The sequence below is a fragment of the Lissotriton helveticus genome, chromosome 3_1 (genome assembly GCF_964261635.1).
Source record: "Lissotriton helveticus chromosome 3_1, aLisHel1.1, whole genome shotgun sequence".
NCBI classification, from domain to species: domain Eukaryota; kingdom Metazoa; phylum Chordata; class Amphibia; order Caudata; family Salamandridae; genus Lissotriton; species Lissotriton helveticus.
In genome coordinates this window covers 1,932,830,276-1,932,849,873 of record NC_136061.1, presented here as the reverse complement: position 1 = coordinate 1,932,849,873, position 19,598 = coordinate 1,932,830,276, and the positions used below count along the sequence as shown (strand labels likewise).

At 46.5% G+C, this 19,598-nt stretch overlaps 1 protein-coding gene across 9 annotated transcripts in view; it reads right to left on the bottom strand.

Annotated features, from left to right (window-relative positions):
- The window catches only part of MORF4L1 (mortality factor 4 like 1), a 155,524-nt gene that overhangs the window by 6,426 nt on the left and 129,500 nt on the right, over nt 1-19,598 (bottom strand). For all 9 annotated transcript variants that reach the window (XM_078682976.1, XM_078682973.1, XM_078682974.1 and 6 more), the window contains one exon: nt 9,678-9,762. In XM_078682976.1, the coding sequence (XP_078539102.1) occupies nt 9,678-9,762 (85 nt within the window). The remainder of the gene's footprint in view (nt 1-9,677; nt 9,763-19,598) is intronic.

Here is a 19,598-nt window from a genome sequence, read left to right as displayed (position 1 = left end):
GTACAGCACAGGTGGCAGCAGTGCAAGCTTCCCTCACACACGGAGCAGGTACAGCACAGCCAACAGCAGTGCAAGCTTCCCTTACACATGGAACAGGTACAGCACCGACAGCAGCAGTGCAAGCTTCCATCACACACAGAGCAGGTATAGCACAGGCAACGGCAATGCAAGCTTCACTCAAACACGGAGCAGGTACAGCACAGGCAACAGCAGTGCAAGCTTCCCTTACACATGGAACAGGTACAGCACCGACAGCAGCAGTGCAAGCTTCCCTCACACATAGATCAGGTACAGCACAGGCGGCAGCAGTGCAAGCTTCCATCACACATGGAGCAGGTACAGCACAGGCAACGGCAATGCAAGCTTCACTCAAACACGGAACAGGTACAGCACAGCCAACAGCAGTGCAATCTTCCCTCACACATAGATCAGGTACAGCACAGGCGGCAGCAGTGCAAGCTTCCCTTACACATGGAACAGGTACACCACCGACAGCAGCAGTGCAAGCTTCCCTCACACACCGTCACACACCCTCAGCTTCACACACCCTCACTCACCCTCACACACACACACACACACACACATACAACAACAAAAAGAAGAATAGAAATAAACTATCCTAATCCACACTCTAACTCCTAGATTTAAATCCTGAGTCCTAATTCACCATAATAAACTAACAGCCTAATTCACCCTACAAATACACCCTCAAGATACGCAACAGAAAGACATCCTAGAAAATAACAACCTAAGTAAAAATACGCGCAATGATGTTTTTCAAGCTTCAGGTCACCAAACTAACAGTTATTAGGACAACAGAACACCAACAAAAGAACGAAGAAATCTCGGTCAGGATGCGAGGACGAGGATGTACAAACCCAAAAGTAAAACAGCCTATTTTTAACTTGGGTAATAAACAAGCACTATTCATCCGGTAAATGGGACGGATTAAACACAATTGTCACGAGTTACACACAAAGCCGTAGGCATATAACAATAGCAGTTCATCACACGGATTTACATCAAATATAGAAAACATATTACGCAAGTTGGATTCAGCGCTAACATCCCTCAGACGCACTCCTCCCACACCCCCGCTACGCCCCCTCCCCTGCCTGCCGTGTCGAGTGGCTTCAGGTATCTTAGCCCCATTCCAGGCCCCTGCTGCTTTCACACCCTCATGCCGCTCTCCCAGCTCACCCCCTCCCCTGCCCGCCGTCTCAGTTATCTTAGCCCCACTCCAGGCCCCTGCTGCTTTCACACCCTCATGCCGCTCTCCCCGCTCACCCCCTCCCCTGCCCGCCGTCTCAGTTATCTTAGCCCCACTCCAGGCCCCTGCTGCTTTCACACCTTCATGCCGCTCTCCCCGCTCACCCCCTCCCCTGCCCGCCGGGTCACATTCATCCCCCCTCCCCTTCTCTGCCTTCCCTCCATTCACCCCAGCGCCACTTCTCCTCCCCCCTAATTACATGCCTTTCACGGCAGCTCTCTCGCACATCAAAGGCTGCCCCCCACTCCTCGCAACAGACTTCGTTGGCCCCGAGGCAACCAGTTCTGACACACACCAACTTACAGCTTGACTTGTACTGACCCTGCACCCCAGCAGACATGCAATCATCAGACATCCACTATCATCAGACATATATATTCACCCACTCTGCTTCAGTCACCCACTTACACAAATCGCGCCGATACCCCGAGCAGCAGTGCCCGCACTAGCGAGCGTTCTGTTATGCCACATCTCTCAGGTTACAGATCCCTTCTCTCTTTCTATTCCTCTACACGTTTCTGCCTCTTTCACTCTCTCTTCCAACTCTCTCCCCCCTCTCCATTTACTTAGACAAATCTTGGTGAGGCACAGGCAGCAACAGTCCAAGCTTCCCTCACACACAGAGCAGGTACAGCACAGGCAGCAACAGTGCAAGCTTCCATCACACACGGAGCAGGTACAGCACAGGCAACAGCAATGCAAGCTTCCCTCAAACACGGAGCAGGTACAGCACAGGCAGCAACAGTGCAAGCTTCCCTCACACACAGAGCAGGTACAGCACAGGCAGCAACAGTGCAACCTTCCCTCACACATAGATCAGGTACAGCACAGGCGGCAGCAGTGCAAGCTTCCCTCACACATACATCAGGTACAGCACAGGCGGCAGCAGTGCAAGCTTCCCTTACACATGGAACAGGTACAGCACCGACAGCAGCAGTGCAAGCTTCCCTCAGACATAGATCAGGTACAGCACAGGCGGCAGCAGTGCAAGCTTCCCTCAAACATAGATCAGGTACAGCACAGGCGGCAGCAGTGCAAGCTTCCCTCACACATACATCAGGTACAGCACAGGCGGCAGCAGTGCAAGCTTCACTTACACATGGAACAGGTACAGCACCGACAGCAGCAGTGCAAGCTTCCCTCAGACATAGATCAGGTACAGCATAGGCAGCAGCAGTGCAAGCTTCCCTCACACATAGATCAGGTACAGCACAGGCGGCAGCAGTGCAAGCTTCCCTCACACATAGATCAGGTACAGCACAGGCGGCAGCAGTGCAAGCTTCCCTCACACACGGAGCAGGTACAGCACAGGCAACAGCAGTGCAAGCTTCCCTTACACATGGAACAGGTACAGCACCGACAGCAGCAGTGCAAGCTTCCCTCACACACCGTCACACACCCTCAGCTTCACACACCCTCACTCACCCTCACACACACACACATACAACAACAAAAGGAATAATAGAAATAAACTATCCTAATCCACACTCTAACTCCAAGATAGAAATCCTGAGTCCTAATTCACCCTAATAAACTAACAGCCTAATTCACCCTACAAATACATACTCAAGATACGCAACAGAAAGACATCCTAGAAAATAACAACCAAAGTAAAAATACGCGCAATGATGTTTATCAAGCTTCAGGTCACCAAACCAACAATTATTAGGACAAAATAACACCAACAAAAGAACGAAGAATTATCAGTCAGGATGCGAGGACTAGGATGTACTAACACAAAAGTAAAACAGCCTATTTTTAACTTGGGTAATAAACAAGCACTATTCATCCCGTAAATCGGACGGATTAAACACAATTGTCATGAGTTACACAAAAAGCCGTAGGCATATAACAATAGCACTTCATCACACGGAATTACATCAAGTATTAAAAACATATTACGCAACTTGGATTCAGCGCAAAAAATAATCAATAAACATTACATATGTCTCTTAGCTTCACAAAAGAAATCGTAATACAATTAATACATTTTAAGTGTACAATATTCATGGCGAAAAGAGTACTTAGAAACTCAATGAACAGCTCTTGTACGTCAAATTACAAACAACTGCTAATAATACATTACATAACACTTTAAGAAAATTAATACATTACATATCGATTAATAAAAACAAGACTTTAATTACACGACATAATAATCATTTCGAAATATTACAAACAAAAAAATACAATGTCAACAGTATTAAAAATACACTCCTATTCATTCGTTAACTTAAATATACTATATGTAGTAAATAAAACACTTAATTGCATATAAATTACATAAATAACTAAAATAATTACAATCGCTAACAAAATATGTCACTATTTATATAAATACACTCGTAATTATTAACTATTTTATGCATACTATCAATACTACTTTACATTATATTCAAAAAACACGTCGAGGGAATCTCTTACCTATCCTACGACGCACCAACAGCACACTTACAGGAACACGCCTTCCGCATCCGGCTATTCTCCATGTTCTGGAGAATTCCACCGATTACGTATGCTAATCGGAACGCGACGTCAAAAACGTCGCGCTCCGATTGGCTAAAAAAAAATGTCCATCAAAAAAAAAACGTAACGGTAGGGAAAAGAAAAAAAAAAACTAGAACGCTAACCTGGTAAATGTAGGTAGCGTTCAGGTGGCGATTTCCGTCAGACATTTTATTAACAAAATTTTTTTTAAACATCAACCCCTCACCCTCTATAACTCTCTATCACCCTCAACACATCACCATCACTCACCCTCACTCACCCTCACCCTCACTTACCCTCACTCACCCTCACCCTCACTCACCCTCACTCACCCTCAATCACCCTCACTCACCCTCATTCACACTCACTCACCCTCAAGCCCTCACCCTCACTCACCCTCACTCACTCTCACTCACCCTCAACACCTCACCCTCACTCACACTCAACCACTCACCCTCACTCAGCCTCAAACCCTTACCCTCAATCACCCTCACCCTCACTCAGCCTCAACCCCCCACTCACCCTCAAATCCTCATCCTCAATCACTCTCAACCCTTCACCCTCACTCACCCTCAACCCCTCACCCTCACTCACCCTCACCCACCCTCACTCACCCACACTCACCCTCACTCACCCTCAACGCCTCACCCTCACTCACTCTCAACCCCTCACCCTCACTCACCCTCAACACTTCACCCTCACCCTCACTCACCCTCAACCGTTCACCCTCAACCCCTCACTCACCCTCACTCTCACTCACCCTCACCCCCTCTGCCTCACCATCACTCACCCTCACTTACCCTCAACCTCTCAGCCTCACCCTCACTCAGCCTCAACCCCCCACTCACCCTCAAATCCTCATCCTCAATCACTCTCAACCCTTCACCCTCACTCACCCTCAACCCCTCACCCTCACTCACCCTCACTCACCCTCATCCACCCTCACTCACCCTCACCCACACTCACCCTCACCCTCACTCACCCTCAACGCCTCACCCTCAACCCCTCACCCTCACTCACCCTCAACACTTCACCCTCACCCTCACTCACCCTCAACCGTTCACCCTCAACCCCTCACTCACCCTCACTCTCACTCACCCTCACTTACCCTCAACGCCTCACCCTCACTCACTCTCAACCCCTCACCCTCACTCACCCTCAACACTTCACCCTCACCCTCACTCACCCTCAACCGTTCACCCTCAACCCCTCACTCACCCTCACTCTCACTCACCCTCACTTACCCTCACCCCCTCTGCCTCACCATCACTCACCCTCACTTACCCTCAACCTCTCAGCCTCACCCTCACTCACCCTCAACCCCTCACCCTCACTCACACTCACACTCAACCCCTCACACTCACTAACACTCACCCTCAACTCCTCACCCTCACTCACCCTCAACACCTCACCCTCACCCTCCCTCAACACCTCACACTCAATCACCCTCACCCTCACTCACACTCAACTCCTCACCCTTACCCTCACTCACCCTCTCACCCTCAACCCCTCACCCACCCTCAACACCTCTCCCTCACTCACCCTCCCTCACCCTCACTCACCCCCACTCAACACCTCACCCTCACTCACCCTAAACCCCTCACCCTCACCCCCTTACCCTCAATCACCCTCACCCCCTTACCCTCAATCACCCTCACCCTCACCAATAACTACAACTTTTCTAATGCTATACTTATTGCATTCCAACCCCACTCATCCACGCCACTCATCCACGCCACTCATCCACGCCACTCATCCACGCCACTCATCCACGCCACTCATCCACGCCACTCATCCACGCCACTCATCCACGCCACTCATCCACGCCACTCATCCACGCAACGCCACTCATCCACGCAACGCCACTCATCCACGCAACGCCACTCATCCACGCAACGCCACTCATCCACGCAACGCCACTCATCCACGCAACGCCACTCATCCACGCAACGCCACTCATCCACGCAACGCCACTCATCCACGCAACGCCACTCATCCACGCAACGCCACTCATCCACGCAACGCCACTCATCCACGCAACGCCACTCATCCACGCAACGCCACTCATCCACGCAACGCCACTCATCCACGCAACGCCACTCATCCACGCAACGCCACTCATCCACGCAACGCCACTCATCCACGCAACGCCACTCATCCACGCAACGCCACTCTTCCATTTGCAAAAAGAAAAAAGTCTAACTATTCTATTGCGAGACCTATTGCATTTCCAATGCTTGTTTTTTCCAATACGAGCTTTAGCGCCATAAGGGGAGGGGGTGCTCTAATAAGGGTTCTGGGATCTCTTTAATAGGACACTTATTTAAGGTTCATGATTAGATCGCTCAAGTTCTCAGGAGAGAAAACTTCCTTTTCTGCCTCTAATTCAGTCACCTTGCTCTCCGCCCCACACAAAGACTGTTAAATCATGAATGTCCATTCATTATAGCTTTGTCAATGATGCACTAGTCCATCATGAACTCAGCATTCCAAATACACCATTCACAAACTGCAAACATATTCTTTTTTTTATCAGTTGGAAACGACCAGTCTCGTGCACAGTTCACAAATGCATTCCAATAGGTGAGTGGTCACAATTCAGACCAAAAAAACCCATCAGGGCTGAAGGATTCTCCATCTGATTGAAAGCCCCCAATGTCTACACGCAAATAGTACAGTTAGAATGAATTAACGCAACAATACCCACCCTTTCCAACTTCCTACGAATACATCTGCCTCGATATCATCAGTGATGGCAAACCGATATGCTCTCTTCATAGCATTTACCACCCTCCCAGAGACCACCTCATCTTCGCCCAACACATGATGGACTTGATTTCAACCAACGCCGGACGACAGCTCACCCAAATATACCTGGGTGACTTCAACCTCCATTGGAACGACCTCAATGATGCGGTGGTAAATAGTCTTAAAAGCTTCCTCAGCGCCCTGGACCTCACACAATTATGCAACAGCCCGACCCACGAGAAAGGCTCTATCCTCGACCTTATCATCGCCAAAGAGGACGCTACTCAACTTGAGTCTATTCAACCATGTGACTGGTCAGAACACCATATTGTCACATTCCACATCAATGAAAAAGTCAAACCCAACTCGGTTCAACCCCCCAGACCTAAAGTCTGGAAAAGAGACCTGAAAAAATTCAACCCATCCTCCATACCCCCGAACAGTCGCGACCTCCTACTCCCGCCTACGGGCATTACAGATGTCCAATCCCGGACTGGCCACTATCTTAACGCCGTGACCTCAATAATTAATGAGGCGGCGCCCATGCAGCTAAAAAGAGTCTCCACTAAAAGCTCCAATCCATGGTACGACGGGAGTCTCAATGAAGATAGACGAGCCATGCGAATGGCAGAGCGCACCTGGAGGGCAGCTCCCTCTGCACTGCACCTGAAAACCCTGAAGAAAAAGAGAAACGCCTACTTCAGGAAAATAAAGCGCTCAAAAGCAAACTTCTTCAGCCTCCAGCTCGACCAAGCAAAAAATCGCCCTAGAAAACTGAGTTAATCAGAACACAAGCCAAGGAACAACTCCAACCTCTCAGTACTTTGCACGAAGCACCCTCCTGTGAAGACTTCGCCGCTTTCTTTACCCAAAAAACTGACAACATAAAGAAAGATCTCCGCGCTGACGCAAGACTCCACAACACACAACTGCATAACACCCACCGAACCTAAAAACAATGCAATATGGTCAACCTTTGAAACCTACTCCGAAGAAGAAATAGGCAAACTGCTCAGCACTTTGAAACCTTCCAATCACCTCACGGATCCCCTCCCTGCTAACGCTGTCAAAGACTTCACCCCACTGCTCCTTCCTCTCTGGACTAAAATCATCAACAGCTCGCTCCAAGAAGGAACCATCCCTGACTCCCTCAAAGTTGGACAAGTCACACCTTTGCTAAAGAAACCTACTGCCGACCCATCTGACCTAAACAACTACCGTCCCATTACCAACATACCCACTCTCGCCAAATTACTGGAAAAATGTGCACAACTACAACTGACTAAACACATTGATCTGTTTGATCTCCTCAACCCTCATCAATCAGGCTTCCGAGCAGGACACAGCACTGAAACTGCTATGACTCACATAATTGACGACGCCCTTCAAATCCTAGATCGAGGTGACACCTGCCTCCTCATCCTTCTTGATCTCTCTTCAGCATTCGACACTGTTAAACATGAGAAGTTACTCGATCTTTTGAGCACAAGAATGGGTCTTTCTGGGACTGTTCTCAAGTGGTTCACTTCCTTTTTACACAACAGGTCGCAGAAATTCAAGAGTAACAACCTGATGTCCTCTCCAATACCTGTTTCGTTAGGCGTCCCCCAAGGATCGTCCCTATCACCAACTTTGTTCAACCTAGTTATGGAACCTCTCACCACCTTGCTTCAAGCATCCAATGTACTTTTTCACATGTACGCAGATGACACCCAACTATATCTCAAACTACAATCCCCCAATGACATCTTACTACTGAACTCAACGATCAGAAGCACCCAATCCTGGCTTGCTGATAATCATCTCAATGCTCTGAAAACAGAATTCCTGCTGATCTCACCTCCAGCGAAGATCTCCACCACGCAAACCTGGCTTAAACAGTTAACTGCACTCAATGTCCAACCCATCATAGTGGACTCAGCGAAATCCCTAGGCATAACTCTCGACTCCAACCTCAACATGCAGCATCATATCAACAAAGCTACTAAGGGAGAGAACTTCAAAATAAATACCCTGAGGATATTGAAACCCTTCCTACCAGCCAAAGACTTCCAAACTGCAGTACAAGCACTAGTAATCCCACGAATTGAATACAGCAGCACCGCCCTCTGCGGTCTCCCGCTAACCACCACTGCACCCCTAAGAGCCTCTCTAAACGCTGCAGCCAGACTCATCACTGGATCAAAAAAACTCGCACATCACCCCTGACCTGAAAACACTGGACTGGCTGCCTTTTGAAGCCAGAATACATTTGAAAATCGCCTGCATGACACACAAGGCCCTACATCTGAGCTCTCCCGGATACCTCACTCAGAAGCTGTCAATCTCTGGCGGCTCCAGAAACACTAGAGGCACAAACAATCTTCTGCTAAAACCTCGAAGATTCCGGAAGGAAAAAACTTATAAACGCTCTCTCAGGAATGGCACCCAGGATCTGGAACTCACTCCCTCCTGAAACCAGGCTCATCTCCTCCATCACACTTTTTAAGAAAGAAGTAAAAGCTATTCTTATGGCCAAATACACTTGACGTATTAGCATGGAGCTGGAAAGACTACACAGAACTCTATGACTATGTATTTCACCTGTATGATTATCGCTGACTATGTACGCATTCAACTGTAATATCTGTATTATTGATGTGTTGTACTACTTTGATCCCTCACGTACCTACCCTCCCCACTTAATATGTTTAATTCAACTCTTGTTGGTATTCCCGGCTTTGTAAAGCGCTCTGATATCTGCAAAGATCTTGTTCACGCTATATAAAACTTTCAAAATAAAATAAATAAATATCTCAGGCCATTGTTACGCTTACAGTTGGCTCAATGAGCGGAATGCTCGTAGTTAAACTTTAAAATCTCAGCAGCGCCAACTCCGCTGCTTCAAAAGTATATAAAACATCATTTAACTGGGTAATAACTTACTTACAGTACTAAGGAATGACAAAAATGCACCATTGAGTGTTATTTTAAAGGTATTCTTCATCAAGAGTCTGATCATTAGATCAAAAACTGTCAAGAGAAACACAATTTAGTAGTGAATTTCACAGCAAAACCAGACAACATATTGTGGCAGAACTGGGGACAATGTCTGTGCTATTCTAACTGAACATGTAATAGTGAATACCTAGAAAGAACATTTTGCTCCCTTCACCCAAAGAAGATCACTTACTTCAGAAAATCATGCAAATAGTTCAATAATAAAGCCAGACTCTTCTCATCCAGAGGTGTGTAGGCAAGCATTGCACCAATACGGACTGCAAGAGAGAATATGAATAACACATAAAAAGATATGTCATTACTAGGCACCTGCCCAAGTAGAGGCATAATATATGTTCACCTAAGACTGACAACAGCTCACGTAGCCACAAACGTAGTTAATGAGTACTTCAATAAAATAGGATGACTGCATTTAATTACACAACAGAAAAGTGTACAGTTCACTAGTAGCCCTATCCTCCAACTGAACACCCTCACCAGTGGCTACTGTCAATAACGTACATTTTACAATATCAACTTAATGGTTCATTTGCAACCTTAATTAGAAGTACTTTTAGAACTGTAGGCTTCTTATACCGGTCATCCATCGTACTGGGTAATTGTAATTTGTTTAAAGTGATCAGAAACCAAGGTTCTGCCAGCAGTGCAAGATTGAGGGGAAGGAGGGTGTTCTGCCTTTCCTTAACATTTCCACACTCAAAATGATTTAAAGATCCTGCATATCCAACCCCTATCGGCCCTGCTTTTCGAACTCCCACAGTCGGAATGGTGGCTGCATGCTACACACCCCAGGATCAGGTTACGGCACAGCTTACCTGGAGCCCTGCACGCACTGGAGACACTCCCTCCCCTTTAATAGTGGGTTCCAACAGGGCAGCAGTGGTGAGACACCTTCAAAGTGCAGGCCTTAGAGGCGGCAGAGCGTTCAGCAGCTGGGGCCTGGATGGTGGGGCGGCTCAGAGCTCCCGGGATGCCATTCCTCTTCGAACAGTAAAAGGTTTGAACGGCCACCCTATTGCTTAGCCCCACTCACTTGTTCCTGTAGAGAGACCAAGTAGTTTGGGAGTCTAGTGACCGCCCGAGCCTTTGATTTCCACATGGCTAAATTGAATGCGCCCCTTCCCAAGAACAGGGACAATAGACAAGTACACCAAGATCATTGGTCCCCCTAAGGGCACAGTGCAAGACCCCCATACCGGGTGCCTCTGTGTTAATGGGGCACCAGACACCAATACCCTTGGGTTTCGCTTCTCCTGGAGGCTGCATGCGCAATTGTAGAAAGTGCCCTAGATCTCCATCTAGGCTGGACCTAGTGGGCGACCCATCACTGAGTCCCATCAGTTTGACACTTCTGTAATTTCACAGACTCAGAGTGGGCAGCAACAACGGACCTAAACTAGACATTCCAACCCTAGGACCGGACTCCTCCCATGGGGGCAGCAAAGCTAATGTTCCTGTAAGAGTCGTTGCAGCTGGTCTGTTTAGCATCCTTCGCTGGTGCAGATGGCCCACAGTGGGATGTCCGATATTAAACTTGCATCTTTGGTTTAATAGATCATGTAGCTTTGCATAAGGGTGTAAACAGGGTTGAGGTTGCAACAGGAACCACCTCACTTTCTTTTCTAGGTTCAAGCAAATTTAGGAGTTCTAACTTAGTATCTTACATAGGGCAACAGAAGCTTCTCAGTGAGAAGCATAGAGTGGGGCTTGGGAGAGAAGGATAATGTTACTTACCCAGTTAACATCCGTTCTTGGCATGTAGAACTGTAGATTCACATACTTTGCATACTCCTGCCATCTAGTGTTGCGTCGGATGTTTGCAAGTTGTTTTTGTCTTCGAAGAAGTTTTTCCAGTCATGAAGTATGGTGACTCCTCCTTTCAGTTATAGTGTGCATGGTCATCGACTCCATTGAGATTGTTTTTTTTCTGCCATCGGGTTCGGACGTGTATTGCTGCGCTCCAGTTTATACTAGGAGATGCCATGCGGTTGTAAGTAGGAAATATTGCAACAACTATCGGTGTCCGGGGATGAAGGTGGGTGCATGTGAATCTACAGATCTACATGCCAAGAACAGATGCTTACAGGGTAAGTAACATTATTCGTTTGAGGCATGTGTGCTATAGATACACATGCTTTGCATAGACTATAAAGCAGCATGCTCCCCAAGCGGTGGCTAACCTGTAGGTGTTACTGTACATTAGCTTGTTGTCTAGCTAACACATTTTTACAAAGTAGTGCTTAGTAAATGTGTGTGGTGTAGACCATGGAGCTGCTCTACATAGCTCAGCTAGAGTAGTGTTGCCTAACCTCTTCGATGCTCATGACGAGCTCAAGCTCAGCTCATCATGAGGTATAACTCTAGGGTGCTCATGACGAGCTGAGCTCGTCATGACCACACCCATTTACATTATGGCCCAGCACAGCAGAGGAATATCTTGAGCAGTCAAGGTGCTAAAAAAGGCCATGATAGCCCGATCTTGCTGGTAGAAAGCGCTCTAGGGGGTATGGATAAAGTTCTTTTGACTTTAGCATAACATATCTGAATGCATTCAACAATCATCTTGAAATGCCTGATTTAGAGATGGGGTTGCCTTTGTGAGGAGGAGCAAATGCAACAAATAGTGGTTTGGTTTTAACAAAAGTGTTTGGTCCTTTCCATGTAATACAATAAAGCCCTTCTAACGTCTAGCGTGTGGAGAGCTTTTTCTGCCACTGAATGATGTTGAGGAAAAAAAGAAAGACAGGCAACTCATCCGATTGGTTAATATGAAAAGTAGAAACCACTTTAACAAGCATTTGCAATGCAATAGGTCTCGCATTTGCGAAAGTTTGAGCTATTGGCATTGTAAATGACAATGCCTTTTATTTATGCGTTTGAAAACCTGCAAGCTGTGCGTAAAAAAGCACTTTGTACTTATAGTCCATGCTTATGAGAAGCAAGGCTGACGGTCTCTTTTACTGCTAGCCTTACTTTTCGAAAGCAAAGACTATATGTTCAAAGTGCGTGTTTATGCACCGAGTGCAGGTTTTAAAAACAAATTAACAAAAGGCATTGTCATTTACACAATGCAAATAGCTCCAACTCTTGTAAATGCGAGACCTATTGCATTGCAAATGCTTGTTTAAACATATAAATAAAAGGCATTGTCATTTACAGTACCAATAGCTCAAAGTTTCGCAATTTCGAGACCTATTGCATTGCAAATGCTTGGTTTCCCCCCCCCCCTCTCTCCTTCTCCTTTCATACACATTTGTCAAACGCTGCAAAAATTCTCCGCAAAACAAAATCTGCTTCCTCTGTGGACAACCCTTAGCTACCGAAACTCTGCCTCTGAAGATATAACTATGTGGGTAATACTTGTCTGGCTTGATTAAATGGAATACGACTGTGGCAGGCAAGCTGCAAACGAATTTCCCTCCGCTTTTCTTTAAAGGGGAGTTAAGACATTCCACCTGTGACACCATTGAATGTGTGTGCGCTTAACTTGTCACAGCTAGGCTCCACAGAGAGGAAGCCTGCATTCTCAAATATTTCATGTTGTCACAGTTTGACTTATCCTACTCAAAGAGGGGGAGAGGTTATTCTGAACATTGCAATTAATAAAACCTACCTCAAGCACGATATCGCAGTGAAGTTCAACTCCTTTTATAAAACAAAAATGTATATTGTGCTATAGGTTAATTAAAAACCTCTATATTTGATTGGGATGTTCTTCACATGATTTGGCTTGCAGTGCATTTTTGTTTTCTTAAACCTATTTTATTGAGATTTTACAGTATCAATCAGGCAGAGGCCTGGCATAATCCACTTGACTACAAAATATCACAGAGATAGCGACATTGGAAATATCAATGGGAACTGTTTGTATACAAAATATAAGAATACAAACTAAGAGCTGTATGCAGACATCGCCACACCACTAACAAAGGCAAGCAAAGTTCAAGATGCACATAAGACCAGGAAGAGGAAACAGTATATCGTGCCTGTGGGCCCACAAATTACACATGAGACTGTTCCTATGGGGATTGCAAGGGAAGAGGAGGGAGGTCTATGGCATTTTTATTTTTTTAATGAAGTATTTACCACTGCTCCTGCCTCCACTCCCCCGTGCTAAGTCAAAAATATATCTAATAATAAATGGTGTTCCTGGACTGTATCAATCGGCGTTGGTAAAGCGCAGCTACTCACCTGTGAGGGTCTCAAGGCAATAAACTTTACCTCTGACCTCGTTCCTCTATATGGTTACGAAACTTCCAGGGACTTGGAATATCCTTATACTGTATGACAGGGGATATATATATATATATATATATATATATATATATATATATATATATATATATATATATATATATATATATATATATATATATAGCCAGCCTGATAATGTATTTATTATACAGCCCTCATGTCGCTCTTCTGTAATTTCAAAACACGTTACAACCTGTACCTCCATATACTGCCTTCAGGAGGAAGGCAATATTGCATAGATTGGTTGTAACCGTTTTTTGCTATATATGTCCTGTGTGTAGAAGAAGTTTCTTCATTGATATTATGTATCTGATAGTCCCTCGTTGTATAGTTCCTAATCCTTCCCGAAGTTTTCCTCAAAGCGCTGAAGTAGAGAAGGGAGAGTGGAAGAGGGACCAGGAGGGTACATGATAAAGATACCGAGGAAGGATTTTGCTGATCAATGCCTTCTCTAGCATCTCACAGGGCAGAGTGATCATGTTGATAGCTGGTCCTGAGAAGATGTTGAAGACATGGGTTGGGGCTGAGAAGTAAACTAGAGACGGAATGAGGTTTAAGTCAAGTGGGTGATGAATGACTGAAAGAAATAGGGCTGGGCAGAAGTGTTATACTGATGCAGGTAATGGCACCCTGGTAGGCAGGTACGCCCCTAACCCGCAGTCCAATCTCATGCACACCTCCATTCCCCAAGTCCTCAGTAGGAGCTGTATGGGATGGTAGCCCGTTTCCCTGCTACTTGTGCCACAGAGAGGCAGTCATCTGATTTGAGGACTGTGTGCTTAAGGACTGTTCTTAACACTTCAATCATTAGTTTGGCCTGGGCTAGGCATTCTGTGCTCAAAACCTCCCCTTGGCTGTATGCTGACTGCTCTGGTGATGTTCCGTGCACTGGGCCTGTCAGACCGCAATCCATCTTTAGGATGTAAAGCAAGTATTTAATACCTCTTAATGCCCACGTGTAGGGTTTCACTCATGTATTGTAATGATATAGCGCTTACTACCCCAGACAAGGCGTCTAAGTGCTTTTTTTGGCGAGTAGCACGCTACTCCGAGACCCATAAAGGATAAGTGTTGAATTAGTATAGTGAAATATGAAAGTAATTAAAGTGGTGGATAGGTTAGTCGGTTATTTGGATTTGGAAGGATAGCGGAAGGTTAGAAGAGGAAAAAAAAGGTTTATATTTATATAGCGCTTGTACCCCTCATGGTGTGTTGAAGAGCTTTTCTTGCGAGTAGCACGCTACTCCGAGACCCATAAAGGATTAGTGTTGAATTAGTATAGTGAAATATTAAAGTGGTGGATAGGTTAGTCAGTTATTTGGATTTGGAAGGATAGCGGAAGGATAGAAGAGGAAAAAAAGTTTTGTATTTATATAGCGCTTGTACCCCTCATGGGGTGTTGAAGAGCTTTTCTGGCGAGTAGCACGCTACTGTTCTAGTTGGTATGCTGTGAAGTCACTGTCTACTTACAACTATGAATACTCTGGTCTGAGAATTACAGACATTGGACAACTAGAAAAAAAATTCACCCTGGCTTGCTTAAATCGACTACAGGAAACAACAATAACAACAAACTACAGTTTTGGGCTATAACAAGCATAAAACCGGAACTGCAATATAATACAGTAGAGCTAAGCTGCATCAGGCATTTTTGTGGTGGACTGGAATACCAACTAGTTTCTATAGTGCTGTCACATTTGGAAAGAGAATCATCAATGCCTCCCTTTGAGCACATCTCAAACACTATGAACAGATCATCTACCCTTCCTTCCGATTCCAATTTGATCCTGGCACTCACCCCTCCTTGCATACTAGAACTGCTCTCCACGGCCCGCCCTCGTGCACGGTGTGCGCGTTTAGACGGCCCTCTCCACCCCCTCATAATAAATGGATCGGGTGATCTCCTTACCCTCCCCCGTTCAGAGTTTTAAATATACCTGCCTGGCTCCCCAGCTCCAGTTACTCGCACCCACTTGACCCGATACGGATCGGGCCTGCGCAGGGCACCGAGTCACCTGCTCCCTTCCGGGACCGCTGCCCGCTGCTCTCGACTGGCGGCCACAGCTCCACGCGGAGAGCTCGTGATCCGAGGCTTCTCTCTGATCTGCAGCGACTCCACTGAGGAGGAGTCGGGGGTCTAGAGTTTACATCGATTGTTGAACAATGAAACTGGACTTCTAATTCTGGCTTCACCTCTGTTAATCATGTGATCTTGGACAAATCAATTCACCTCGCCATACGTCAGTTCACTTATTTTTCACAACAAATGTAGCAGTTAGAAATGCACAAAAGCCAATATGAAATAATAGGGTACAAAGGACATGGCTTTTGGACGCCCAGTCTGCGGACCGGCTTCCGCGTTCGGAGGCTTTTCCAAACGCAGAGGGCCAGAGGTGGCACCGTGGGGGTGGCCGTAACTCGACCCTGTGCTATAAATAGCTCCCCGAGTATGTTTTCCGCCTGCAAGAGCAGACACGAGTATCTCTGGCTTACAGGTCTGCAATTCATTAAAATCACGCGGGAGCCCTACCTTCTATTTGCGATATCGTATTTGGTCCGCGGGGCAGCTCCCAGGAACCAGGAAGTCAGGCAGGCCGGCGCGACAACAGGAAGTAGGAGGGCGGGAGCCTACCCCGCCTCCAACGGAAGAGCCGCGATGGGAGCCGCGTTTCAAGCACCGGAGCTGGCAGGAGCCTACCCTGCGGGTGCCGAAGAAGGGAAGAAGAGTCCTGCTGCCGGGCCCTGCAGCTGAGGAGAGCCGCCGCAGGAATGAAGCCGGTGAGTGGGTTGCTGAGCGGGGGGGGAGAGCATGTGTGCGCGCGAGTGCGGGGGGGGGGGCTGTGTATGTGTGTGTGCGTGTGTGTATGTGTCTGGAGTGCGTGTGTGTGACTGTGGGGGAGGGGGGTGTGTGAGAGCGAGTGTCTGCCGTGTGCATGCGCTCGCCTGTGTGTGCGCATGCAGAGGGGTGGGGGGTGGGGGCTGCCTATATGTGAAGCGCTCTGATACCTGATTCGGTTCGGGGCTGAGTTACTCTGCGCATGCGCGGGTGAGACGCGCGCTCCCGCGAAGGAAACGCTCGTCCACATCGGTGTCCACATTCCCATTAATGGGCAACAATAGTAGTCGAGCAGACACTCCGTCTGCTCGACCTAAAAAGGAGTTTTGGATTGGTGTAAAGAACTCTTTATGGAGTTAAAAGAAAGGTTCTTCCAGGGTTAAAGCCTGTAGCTCACCAACTATCCTCAATTAAGTGATAGCAATGAGGAAAGCAACTTTCCATAAGAGAAACTTTAGAGGACATTTATGTATAAAGGGTTCAAAGGGTGGACACACAAGTCTTGCAAGGTCAATATTAAGATTTCACACTGGTGCAGAACTCTGGTGGTATAACTCTTTTCAAACCTTCCATGAAAGCTTTGATTGCTGGAATTTTGAAGAGAGATAAATGTTATCTGTTTTGCAAATACGCAGCCACTGCTACAAGGGTACATGAATAGATGTGTAAGCCAACCCCGTTTGCTGCAAATGCAACAGGTAACCTGATAATATTGTGTAGCAACGTCTAGAGGATTGATATTGTTACAATAGATAATAAATCCTTTCCATTTTGCAGTATATAGCAAGCTCTGGTAGTAGGCTTTCTTGCTTCTTGTGGTGGTAGTTTTAAATAACCAAATTATGACTTCAGGAGCCAAATCGCTAGGTTGAGCTCCTTTGGATTTTGATGTCTGACTTCTTCATGGCTCTGAGTGAGGAAACTGGAGCTGAGTTGTAGTTTTTGATGTGGACCACTGACCGTTCTAACAGGATGGTGTACCAAGATTGAATAGCCCATGTGGGGGCTACTAGGATCAGTGTGAGGGAGGTTTGCCTGAGCTTCCGAAATTGCAATGTAAGTAGTGGGAGAAGCAGAAAGGCGTAGACAAATATCCCTGACCAATTCATCTAGAGAGCATTGCCTTTGGATAGAGGGTGTAGGAAACTGGATGCGAAGTTTGGGCATTTTGCGTAGTCGACTGTGGCGAACAGATCCATTTGTGGAAATCCTCACTGGTGGAAGTAGGGAAGAAGAACTTGGGAATGAAGTTCCCACTCACAAACTTGCTGCCTCTGTCTGCTGAGGAGTTCAGCAATTTGATGGTCTACTATTGGAAGGTGTTCCGCCAAGAGATCAATGTTGTGATGAATTGCCCAGTTCCAAATGTTTTGTGAGAGGCGTGACAGTTGGAGTGTGTGTGTCCCTCCTTGTTTTTGTAAATAGTACATTGCGGTCTGTGCTCTCTAGGACAGCTTTGCCTATAAGGGGAATATGAAAAGCTTGGAGTGCTAAAAACACCGCCAGTCCAGGGTAGTCGATGTGGAGACTTTTATAATTGTCGCTCCACAGACCCTGGATTGTGTACGTTTGGAGATGGGTACCCCAACCAGTGAGAGATGTGTCTGCTGTTAGAACAGTCTGTGAAATAGGGTCTAGGAAGGGCCGTCCTTTTGATAAGTTTTGTGGGTTCAAACACTGCAGGGAGCAATGGGTGCGGCCCCTGATCAACACTAGATTGGTTAATGGACTGCTATTGATTCCACTGACTCGCTAGACATTCTTGTAGGGGACAGGGGTAAAGGGTCCGAGACCTCAGCGAACCCATAGTAATAGAGCTAATCTGGCGAGGTTTACTCGTTCGGGACAATGGGAAACCCCTTCCCCATTAGTGTTAAAATACGTATGAAAGTATCTGAACGAGTAGACTAAATCAACTATTCCCTGGAATCAATTCCAATTTATTTTGTTGTATTTTGTGACAAGATGAGAACATTTATAGCCAACATGTGCTTCGCCCCTTTACATTGGCCATCTGGCCTTGGGCTACCTCAGGGCTATACATCATGAAATACATTCAGTGACAAACCAAAAGTAAGAATCAGCAGACCCAAAAGTGTGCAAGTTAGGAGGCAAAAGAGTGGATCCAAACCATAGTGTGTGTTGTGCAGGGGATTTGCAGGGCAATATAAACAGGAGAAGTGAGATATGTAGCACAGACGGCAATAGCAGATTATGCCAAGGGAGAGTGTGAAGATAGAGAGGGAAGGAGAACAGGCAAAATACCCAAATACACGGACATGAGAAGTGAGCGATTTCGAAGACACCATATAACAAACAAAGCAAGTCAAGGGAGCAAGTCACAAAGCATATCAAATAGTCATGGGCATGTATCAGAGCACCGGCCGGTCGGATTCAATGTATGTCATTTAAGACTATTAAACCGGCCCAAACTATTTGTGCTTCTGTTTCACAATGTTGCTTGGATGCCAACATGTCGCTGTATATTTCCCATGACCGGCACTTTCAACCTTGGAACTGTGATAATCTTGTACTGGATCACTTATGTACCATGTTACTCCACGTTTTGTCAATGTCATATGATCTGAAGATACTACAGGGTGTCCAGACACAGGCTTTACCATGAGTTTCAGAGATGTGGCTATACTCCTACATAAACCCTTCCCAGTAAGAGCACCAAAGGCCTACACAGATGACCTAGGCAGGGTTTTTATGATAACAGGGACAATGGAGGGCTTTATGTAGTTCATTCTCCATGTGTAGGCTCCCCCAGTCGGATTACCAGCACCCTTCAAGGAGTAACTGAAAAGCTTCTAGAGTCAACATAGGCATGGTGGTGGTCTGAGGGGACTTTAACACAATGATTAACTCTTCAGTGGATGTGGAGAGCACTTCTCCGAACCACGATATCCAAACTATGAAGAGGGCAGACTATGGGCTTCTGTGATGCATGGAAAAAGTGGCACCCTAATGCCAGACCATATACCCATCACTCCATCGCCC